Below are 11,750 nucleotides of genomic sequence, written 5' to 3' on the forward strand. Positions count from 1 at the left end.
CCTCATTAGTGGCTCGAACAAACTGAGGTTGTCTGTGGGTCAACATGGAAACTCACTGGTCGGCATTCTTCCACCTGGCGGTCGTGATTCGGTTGTCCCTGCTATCGGCGTCTTCGAGTTCGTCATCATGGTCTCCCGATTGTGGCACCCTTTTTCTATTAAAGTATAGTATAGATGAAAGGGGCGTTGTTCTTGGTAGCTCCTGTTTGAACGGAGCAAGAAGATGCCATTTTCCTTTCTCATTTTTTTGTTATAATATTGTCTATTGGTTAAAAGCATGTTTTTGTTTTTACCCATTGGAATATTAACAAAATTCAAATCAATTTCAGAATCCAATTTGATATTTTTAAGTTTGTTTGAATTTTTTATTATTAACGAGTTCTATTACTATCTTGCCCTCACTCACTAAACTTATACTAAACGGTGTATTAACTTAAGGGGAGGTGGCTGAGAATACGCGAATACAATCTATCAAATTGATAATACGTCAAACTTTAGGGGAGGTTTGTGATAATTACCCTTATTAAAATCAAGTAATCAACTAGCTCTACAAGAATATCCCTTTTTAAAGGAAGATGATTCTCTCTCTCGAAATTTTTATCTCGTGCTACAAACTTAAAACTGATGCCACTTCATTAACCACAAAAGATCTTTGAGGAAATGATGCTCCCCCCCCCCCCCCCCACCCAAAAAAAAAAGAGTCCTTCCATATTGTGTGAAGGCTAATATATCGATGAATCTAGATTTCTTTAAATTTTTTGCTTTACTCAATTCGAGATAATAATTCAATCCATGCAAATATCTATCATTGTATGAGCTGACCAGTTAATAGGTTGATTGAATATGTGCGGTAAAGATTCCACGTATCTCATGACAGAATGCTGACCACTGGAACCCTATCTACTTTTACGCGATTAATTCACGAGCTTAGGCACGACAATTGCAATACAAATTATCCCCTCATCATATATTTCGTTAAAATTCATTCTGAAGCACTAAAACTAAACAATCGAATATGGCTTTGAGGGTCGATGATGCCAGCAGCAATGAGAGTGCAATTATCACTTGTTTAGTTTCTGTGCTTGCCGTGGCTTATTTCGCATGGAATGTGAAAAAATCAAGGAAAGCAAATGCTAAACTGCCACCAGGACCTCGCGGCTTGCCTGTAGTCGGATACCTCCCATTTCTCGGGACTACTGACTTGCACAAGAAATTCACGGAATTTATTTTACTATTATATTTTTATTCAAAATAATTTTAATTAGCTTTTAAAATTAATGATTTTATTTATATTTCCTAAAATTAATGATTTTAGGAAATATAAATAAAGGTAACTAAGAATTCTCTTAATGCAATATATTATTAATTAGTTTAAAAATACAAATTTATTAATTAGAGAAATTATTAGTGAATTTAAATTAATGATCTTAATGATTTGTTTGTACGATTGCCCCCAATCAAAGGTAATTTTCCTAAAAATTATTAGGAAATTAGAGAAATTTAATTTTTTAGTGGGTTCAATTGCCCACACACCCCGACTGTATGTCCACCCCTGACCCTGACTGAAGCATTTTTTACAATATGTACTCCGTTTGTCGGCTGGAAAATAAAGGTCTTGACACATGATCACTTCATTCCTTTATTTACTTTGCTAAAGCAGATTTTGAGGTATTAAAACAAATAATAATTGAATATGACTTTGTGGGTCGACGACGCCAGCAACGAGGAGACCGCCAATGATCACATGTTAAGTTTGCTGTAATTGCCATTGTTTTATATTAGTAGAATATTAGTGATAAGATAATTAAAGAATATTATAGGAGAAATTCTAATGTTTGTCTTTTAATAAATTAGTTTATAAGTTTAAAAAAATTAACATATATCAAAATATTATTGATTGGTGTTGGTTTCACGTCAGATTAAGACGTGACATTTTACTTGTGAGACTGAGACAATCGTCTTAGACTACTTCAATAGGTTTGAAGCGTAGGCGGCACCGCTTCAATTTGCACCAATGTCTATCATTCTTTGTCCTAATTACTACGATAATTAATAACATGCAATTGAAATTATTAATGTTAGTACTTGCCTATAGATAAAGGTATTGTACTTGAATCTTCACACATGATCACTTCATTCCTTTATTTACTTTGGTAACACAGATTTTGAGAGATATTAAAACTAAAGAATAATTGAATATGGCTTTGTGGGTTGATGATGCCAGCTCCAACGTGAGTGCAATTATCGCATGTTTAATTGCTCTATTAGCCGTGGTCTATTTCGTGTGGACAAGGAAAACAAATGCTAAACTTCCACCAGGACCTCGCGGTTTGCCTGTAATAGGATACCTCCCGTTTCTCGGAACTACTGACTTGCACAAGACATTCACGGAATTAGCTGGTGTGTATGGTCCAATCTTCAAGCTCTGGGTTGGCAAAAAATTGTGTGTAGTGGTGAGCTCACCTTCCCTAGTTAAACAAGTGGTTCGTGATCAAGATATAACATTCGCTAACCGCGACCCACCGATAGCTGGACTCGTGGCCTCCTTTGGTGGCAATGATATTTTATTTTCCAATTATGGTCCTGAATGGAGAAAGTTGCGCAAATTATTTGTGGGCAAGTTGATGAGTAACGCAAGTCTTGACGCTTGTTATGCTCTAAGAAAACAAGAGGTTAAAAATATAATTAGGGATTTGTATAATAACAACAAAACTGGCATTGGCAAGCCCATAGATGTTGGTGAGTTGTCGATCTCAACTTTTGTATGTGTTATACAGAACATGCTATGGGGTGAAGCTCTTGAGTTAAGAGAGAAAGGGATCAGTAACCTTGGGGCTGAGCTAAAGTTTAAGCTAGCAGAACTCGTGGTGCTAATGGGAACACCGAATATTTCGGATATCATTCCGTGCTTTCATGGCTTGATATACAAGGTATAGAGAAGAGAACAAAGAAGATTTCTCTATGTTTTGAAAATTTTATCGATTCTGCTGTTGAACAGTACAGAAACAAGGTCTCTGTTGTCGAAGGCGAGGGAGGAGCAGGGAACAATATTGAAGGAAGGAATAAAGACTTCTTACAGTTACTCTTGGAGCTTCAGGAAAATGAGGACAGTGCTTCATCAATTAGCACGATCCAATTGAAGGCCTTGCTCGTGGTATGTTGTGCCACTGCCACAAACTGTTGTACAAGCGCAGCTGTATAAGTTATGTGTTTTAACTTATTTTTAATTAGAATTTTATTTATCGTTTTAACAGGACATAATTTCTGGTGGAACCGACACGACAACTACAACGGTGGAATGGACAATGACAGAGTTGATGCACTATCCACGAGTAATGAAGAAGGTTCAAGAGGAATTAGCTCAAGTTGTGGGCATGGACAGCTGTGTTGAAGAATTTCACTTGCCCAAATTAAAATACTTAGATGCTGTGGTGAAAGAAACATTTCGGCTGCATTCTGTGCCCTATTTAGTACCACGTAGGGCAAGCCAAAGTAGCAGCATTGGTGGCTATACTGTTCCTAAAGATACAACGATTATATTGAATGTTTGGGCAATCCACAGAGATCCTCAAATTTGGGATAACCCCTTAGAATTTGGACCAGAGAAGTTTTTTAATGATGGTATTGCGAGCAAATTTGATTACTCGGGTAATAATTTTCAGTACTTGCCATTTGGTGCTGGCAGAAGGATGTGTGCAGGGATTGCTCTGGCAGAGAGGATGCTGATGTTTGTTCTGGCTTCACTGCTGCACTCATTTGATTGGAAATTACCGGCAGGCACAAAGCTAGACTTATCTGAAAAGTTTGGGATTTTGATTAAGAAAAAGGAGCCTTTGGTTGCTATTCCAACACCAAGACTACCCAATTCAGAGCTCTACCAATAAGACAAATGGTTGTGATGGTATTGTATCCCCACTGTATTGGAAGATTTGTATGTTATTTCAAGTTCAATCATAATAAGCATATTAATAAATGTCTTCAGGTTGTTATTTTTTCACTGGCACAATCTATCATCATACTCGTGTTTTGGAGCTATTGATTTATTTTTGAATTGCAATCTGAAATATATGTACTTTAAATTTCTTACAAGATTTTAAATTTATATACATCTTCAACCCAAAATCTCCCAAAAATTCTAAAATCCAAAATTTTACAAAGCATAGACCAAATTTTTATACCAACTAATTTTTTGATTTATTCTACACTTTCTAAAAAGAGAGATGTTTACTCCAATATTTGGACTACAATTATATCTAAGCTTAGGTGCCAAATAATAAATTTATAAGTAAATTGGATTTTGAACATGGAGAGAGTTCTAAAACAACTTGCTTAAAGCAAATGAACTGTCCAATTAATTCAATTTTTCAAAAACAAATCTTTAAACATTCAACGGACATTTTCACAAGCTCCTGGAAAGCACAATGTAAAACCCAACAAAGAATACAAAAAATCTTTGAACTTTTCACAAGCTTCTTGAAGAGATGCGACGTCGCTGCTTTGGTAACTCAGAAGGCTCAGAGATCTTTGAGGAAATCATGGTTCGCTTTCTTTTTTATCTTTCTTCCTAATCCTTTCAAATTGTGTGAAGGCCAATATATCCATGAATCTAAATCTCTGTAAATTTTTTTTGCCCAAATTTGGATAATTATTTTCTCCATGCACAATATCTATCACTGTATCAGCTGTTTTTATTTATTTATTTATTTATTTTTGGAGGGGGAGGCAGTTTAGAAGAGCTGGAGGGTGTTCTTGACAGAGCTCAAATTTGTTGTGTGCTCGTTGGGTGGATATATCCATCAAAGATATCCCGTACAGTGACATTTGTCGTGATCAAATTATTAGTAGATCAATGATTTCGACATCTGTTTACTGTAATAAAATTTGTCACTATACATTGATGTAAGTATTTGATGTGATTTTCTAACTGCTACCGATGGGAAACAGTTAGGTTGCGTTTGGGATTGAGGTGTTGTAGTTTTTAAGCTACAACTGCTGTAAAAGAAAAAAATTATAATTATGAAATAAAAGTTAGTAATATATAGTAAATATAATTTTCAAATAATAATTTTGACAAAATTATTAAAGATATAATATATTTTTTATGATACAAGTGAAAAATCACATCAACGTAGCTTTCAATCCACAGCAGCTAGTGTTTACCAAACACTTTGCTGTAGCTTTTAAGTTACAGCTGCCCAACCTCAATCTCAAATGCACCCTTAATAGGTGATTGAATTTGTGGGATATAGATTCCACATATCTTATGACCTAGTAATTATACAAGTGGTTTGTGATCTAGACACAACATTTGCTTCCGACCACCCAACAATCGCTACATTGTTTGCCACCTATAGTGCCAACGATATTGCACGGTCCAATTATGGTCCCCAATCGAAAACGTTGCGCAAATTATTTCTGGGCAAGATGATAAGTAACGCAAGCCTTGATGCTTGTTATGGTCTAAGAAAACAAGAGGTTAAAAATACTATCAGAGATATATATAAAACAACAACCGAAAAAATTGAGCAAATCATGTGTAGGCAAGATGACAAGTAACGCAAGCCTTGATGCTTGTTATGGTCTAAGAAAACAAGAGGTTAATATATATATATATATATATATAAATTGGCATTGTCAACTTTAGTATGTTTTATTCAGAACCCGCTGTGGGTTGACGCTAGCATGCTTGCGTTAGGAGACGAGGGGACCAATCTTAGGGCTGAGCTAAAATATAAGCTTGTAGAGATCATCTTGCTAATGGTAATGTTTTCCGATGCTGGTTTAATTCATGGTATAAAAAGGAGAACAAAGAAGATTTTTCTATGCTTTGAAAATATTATAATTTTTAGTTTATAATTTTTAATAAAATCTCTCATTGATAGCCAAACAACTAAAATTTTTGTAAAGCTTTTGTGGACTTTTGATCGCGTATGGTGCCAATGTATTGCGTGGTCCTATTATGGTTCCAAATGGAGAAAGTTGCACAAGTTTTTTGAGTACCAGAAGATCAGTAATGTATGCCTTGACGGTTGTTATGGTCTAAGAAAACAAGAGGTTAAAAATTCTATCTGGGATTTTTATAACAACAACACAATTGGCAAGCCCATTGACATTGGTGAATTGTCAGTTTCAACCTTGGTAAGTGCGATTCAGAACATGCTGTGGGGTGAAACGCTTGAAATAACAAAGAAATGGATTTACTAATATTGGGGCTGGGCTAAGATTTAAGCTTGCAGAACTCACGGTGCTAGAGGGAACACCGAATATTTTGGATATCTTTCCAGTGCTTTCATGGTTTAATATACAAGGTTTTCAGAGGATAGCAAAGAAGATTTCTCTATGGTTTTAAATATTATCAATTCTACTGCTGAACGCTATAGAAACAACGTCTCTATTGTCAAAGGTGAAGAAGCAGCAGCAGCAGGGAACAATATTGAAGGAAGTGTTGAAAAATCATGCACATGGCATGCAAATTCAAGAAAGCATGCAATTTTTCAAAGAGCTACCAAACAATTGAAGAAAAAATGAAAAGTTGGCAAATTTGCCAAATTTGCCAAATGGACACCATTTACATATTTGCATGGGTTAGGTGGAATAGTACTTGGGTTAGGTGGAATAGTTCTAGCTTCAAGCCTATAAATAGAGAGCATTTCTTCATTTCATTGTATCCCAAAATTGTTAAGCTTATAAGTTTCTAAGCTTTTGAGAAAAGTGAGAGAAGCGTGTCTGGGAAATTTATCTTTCCTGCAGAGTGTGAGAGTACTGGGTATATTTAGGTTTCTGGGAAGTGAGATTCGTAACTCAAATATTGTACTCTATTAATTGTTAAATAAACAATTATTCTTTCTTGCCTCCGTGGATGTAGGTTTAATTACCGAACCACGTTAAATTCTTGTGCCTTTTGTCATGAAAAGGGCCATTGGAGGAAAGATTGTCCAAAGGCTCAAAAGAGAGATGGGAAGAAACCAGCAACAGCAAACATGGCACGGAAAGATGAGGGCTCTGATTATTCACTAAGTATTACTCCTGCAGCATACGTGGCTAGTTCGAGCGAGTGGATACTTGATACTGGAGCAACTTATCATTTGTGTCATATTAAGGAATGGTTTACGGATTTTCGTAATCTGGAATCCGGTGCAGTTGTGATGGGGAATGATCAACATTGTCACACAATGGGAATAGGAACAATTCGGCTCAAAATGTTTGATGGAATGGTCAGAGAACTCAAAGAGGTTAGATTTGTTCCAGCTTTAAAGAAAAATCTAATTTCTATGGGTGCTTTGGAAGCTAAAGGCTTCAAGGTTACCATTGAAGATGGCACAATGAAGTTTACACTTGGGGCTATGGTGATTCTGCAAGGGGTTCGGCGTCACAATCTGTACTATTTGAAGGGAGGTACAACTGATGAAGCAAATGTTGTTGAGGCGCATAGTGACACCACCAAGCTATGGCATGTACGACTGGGACATTCTGGAGAGAAGTCTTTGCAAACTCTGATGAGGCATGGACTCTTAAAAGGTACCAAAACCTGTAAATTAAATTTCTGTGAGCATTGTGTAGTAAGCAAGAAAACAAGGGTCAAGTTTGGTACGGCTAATCACGATACTCGTGAGATCCTTGAATATGTTCACAGTGATGTATGGGGACCAACCAAGACTGCATCAATTGGTGGAAGCCATTATTTTGTTACATTTGTTGATGATTTCTCTAGACGTGTGTGGGTGTACACCATGCGAGCAAAGGATGAGGTTCTAGAGATTTTCGTAAAATGGAAGAAATTGGTGGAGACTCAAACTGGCAGAAAGATCAAAGTATTACGATCTGATAATGGGGGTGAATATACTTCTGATCCATTCTTGTAAGTATGCCAGAATGAGGGTATTAAAAGACATTTCACTGTGAGACATACTCTGCAACAAAATGGTGTGGCTAAGCGTATGAATCGTACTTTTCTGGAGAAGGTATGGTGTATGTTATCTAATGCTGGTTTAGATAAAAAGTTTTGGGCTGAAACTGTGAGCTACGCAAGTCACTTGATAAACCGGTTGCCTTCTGCTGCAATTGGAGGTAAAACTCTTATGGAAATGTGGTCTGGAAAGCATGCACAAGACTATGATTCCCTTCGTATATTCGGGTGTCCAGCTTATTATCATGTCAAAGATGGTAAACTAGATCCTCGTGCTAGAAAAGCTATCTTTGTGGGATTCAAAGGTGGAGTAAAGGGCTTCAAGCTTTGGGATCTCGAAGACTAAATGTTTGTGTGTAGCAGAGATGTCACATTTGATGAAGCTTCAATGATGAAAGCTTCAAGTTCTCTGCAGGTAAAGAACAAGACCAAAGAGGTATTGCAGCGGGTGGAGTTTGATGTAACTCTATATGTACCAGTTAGTTCTACATCAAAGAAGGGTTCAACTATAGAGGTGACACCTAGAGTTGAAGAAGAGGTTGTTTCTTCTGATGTCCCACAAAATGAAGAAATAATTGATAATGTAGATAATGATGATTTTATAGCAACAAGGAGGCCAAGAAGAGAGATAAAGAAACCCGGATGGCTTACTAAAGATATGGTGGTAGCTTATGCACTTCCAGTTATTGATGATGACATCCCCAACACTTTCGGTGAAGCATTACGCAGCAGTGAAAGTGATCAGTGGAAGTTAGCCATGGAGGAAGAGATAAAATCTCTTCATCAAAACCAGACTTGGGAACTTGTAAAGTTACCAAAGGGGAAAAAGGCTATTGGGAATAAATGGGTCTACACTAAAAAGCAAGGATCTCCAAATCAATCAACTCCTAGATATAAGGCAAGGCTCGTGGCAAAAGGTTTTGCTCAAAAGGAAGGTATTGACTACAATGAAGTTTTCTCTCCAGTTGTAAAACATACTTCCATTCGTATCCTGCTTGCCTTAGTTGCAGAATATGAGTTAGAGTTGTCTCAATTGGATGTTAAGATGGCGTTCTTACATGGAGATTTGGAGGAGGAAATCTATATGATTCAGCCTTGTGGTTTCAAAGTTGTTGGAAAGGAGAATCATGTATGTAGATTGATTAAATTTTTGTACGGACTGAAGCAGTCGCCAAGGCAGTGGTACAAAAGATTTGATCAATTTATACAAGGGCAGAAATTCACCAGAAGTGAACACGATCATTGTGTTTACTTTAGAAGACTACTAGATGGAGCTTTCATTTATTTGTTACTCTATGTCGGCGATATGCTTATAGCTTCAAAGAATAGAGATGAGATCGAAAGATTAAAGAAGCAGTTGGCTTCTGAGTTCGAGATGAAAGACTTAGGTGATGCAAAGAGAATACTTGGGATGGAGATTCGTAGAGACAAGAAGAATGGGAGCGTATGGTTGACTCAAAAGTCTTATTTGAAGAAAGTGCTAGAAAGATTCGGTATGGATGACAAAACTAAACCGGTATGTACACCTCTAGCTCCTCATCTCAAATTAAGCTCTTCTTCATGTCCTAAATCTCAAGAGGAGCGCGATTATATGGCTCGTGTTCCATATGCTAGTGATGTGGGTAGTCTTATGTATGCTATGGTATGCACAAGGCCCGATATATCTCAAGCAGTGAGCATGGTTAATAGATACATGCACAATCCTGGTAAAAATCAATGGCTTGCGGTAAAGTGGATTCTCCGATATCTGTATGGGACAGTTGATGTTGGGTTATTGTTCAAGAAGGATTGTGGTCAACAATGTGTTGGGTATTGTGATTCTGATTTTACTGAAGACCTTGACACGTGAAGATCAACAACGGGCTACGTATTCACATTGGGTGGAGGTCCGGTTAGCTGGAGGTCGATTCTACAATCGACAATTGCTCTGTCCACTACGGAAGCAGAGTATATGGCAGCAACTGAAGTTATAAAAGAAGCTATCTGGTTGAAAGGTTTGTTAGGTGATTTGGGAGTAATCCAGGAGAACATTACGGTCTTCTGTGATAATTAAAGTGCGATATTCCTTGCGAAGAATCAAACATATCACGCTCGGACGAAGCACATAGATGTGAAATATCATTATGTGAGGGAGATTATCGAGAGCGATGTTGTGTTGTTGAGAAAGATCGATACCAAAGATAATCCATCAGATATGTTGACGAAGGTAGTTTCTGGAGTTAAGTTTCAACATTGCTTAAAACTAATTCAAATCATTCGATTGTGTTAAGTTATGTCCTTAGGGAATTTTGAACTACAGTTGGCTTGATCCCAAATTTTGGGTACGTAGGCAGTCACAGAGATGTAGCCACTTTTGGGGATGATGGTTCATTGGTAGTCGGCTCAGATTTGGACAAATTTTGCCTAGGTGGAGAATTGTTGAAAAATCATACACGTGGCATGCAAATTCAAGAAAGTATGCATTTTTTCAAAGAGCTACCAAACAATTGAAGAAAAAAATGAAAAGTTGGCAAATTTGTCAAATTTGCCAAATGGACATCATTGACATATTTGCATGGGTTAGGTGGAATAGTGCTTGGGTTAGGTGGAATAGTACTTGGGTTAGGTGGAATAGTTCTAGCTTCAAGCCTATAAATAGAGAGCCTTTCGTCATTTCATTGCATCCCAAAATTGTTAAGCTTATAAGTTTTTAAGCTTTTGAGAGATGTGAGAGAAGTGTGTCTGGGGAATTTATCTTTTTTGCAGAGTGTGAGAGTACTGGGTATATTTAGGTTTCTGGGAAGTGAGATTCGTTACTCAAATATTGTACTCTATTAATTGTTAAATAAACAATTATTCTTTCTTGCCTCCGTGGATGTAGGTTTAATTACCGAACCACGTTAAATTCTTGTATCTTTTATTCTTCTATAATTATTTGGTACGCTCGATTCCGCATTCCGCTCACAACAGGAAGGAATAAGGACTTGGTGCAGTTACTCTTGGAGCTTCGAGGTAAAGAAGACAATGCTTCATCAATTAGCATGACGCAATTTAAGAGCTTGCTCGTGGAATGTTTGCGCAACTAGCCACAGACAGTTACAGAAACTGAGTTTGGCATATTACGACCGTTTCTGGTGATTATATAATTATTTGTGGCTTTTTTTTTTAATTGGAATTTTATTGTAATTTTCTTAACAGGATATAATTTAGGGTGGAACCAACACCACAACTATAATGGTGGAATGGACAATGGCATAATTGATACAGCATCCACAAGTAATAGAGAATGTACAGGTAGAACTAAATCGGGCCGTGGCCATCGACAGCCATGTTGAAGAATTTCACCTACCTAAGTTAAAATATTTAGATGCTGTGGTGAAAGAAACATTCTGCACTGTAATATAATATATGAATCATATGTCCTCTATTGTTTTTTTATTTTTCTCTTTTTTTCAATAGCTTAATCTATCGTTAAAATCTTCTGAAATTCTAAATTAATATACATTCAACCTAGAGTTCAAGCCAAAGTTTTATTGAGCATTAAAAAAAAATATCTACGACTCAAAATTTTGCGGAGTATAAATTAAAAATTATGCGCCTACTAAGAGACAAAAAATAAATGATACACATTATCCAATCAAAGGCGAACAAGAGATTATTAACAATAACTTAATAATAAAATTATAAGGAATTAAAAAGAAATGGTACCTAGAAACACATCACAGCCATTTAAACAATCACTTACCCATAAAATCCAAACATATAAACTATTGTTGGGGGGGGGGGGGGGGGGGGGGGGGTTCGGGCAAGAAAACCTTTGGGTTTCTGGAAAATAAAAATTGCAAACCCTTTAAAAACCCAAAAA

At 36.7% G+C, this 11,750-nt stretch overlaps 1 protein-coding gene and 1 pseudogene across 1 annotated transcript in view; both read left to right on the forward strand.

The window, feature by feature from the left end:
* Positions 1–1,015: 1,015 nt before the first annotated feature.
* Positions 1,016–3,884, forward strand: LOC18053381 (annotated as a pseudogene).
* A 5,973-nt stretch (positions 3,885–9,857) lies between these two features.
* Positions 9,858–11,750, forward strand: part of LOC18053382 (flavonoid 3'-monooxygenase) — an 11,511-nt gene continuing 9,618 nt past the window's right edge. The window contains exons 1-2 of the mRNA XM_024190680.1: positions 9,858–9,900; positions 10,206–10,279. Coding sequence (XP_024046448.1) covers positions 9,858–9,900; positions 10,206–10,279 — 117 coding nt within the window. The remainder of the gene's footprint in view (positions 9,901–10,205; positions 10,280–11,750) is intronic.

Source organism: Citrus clementina, unplaced genomic scaffold, assembly GCF_000493195.1.
Source record: "Citrus clementina cultivar Clemenules unplaced genomic scaffold, Citrus_clementina_v1.0 scaffold_2, whole genome shotgun sequence".
NCBI classification, from domain to species: domain Eukaryota; kingdom Viridiplantae; phylum Streptophyta; class Magnoliopsida; order Sapindales; family Rutaceae; genus Citrus; species Citrus x clementina.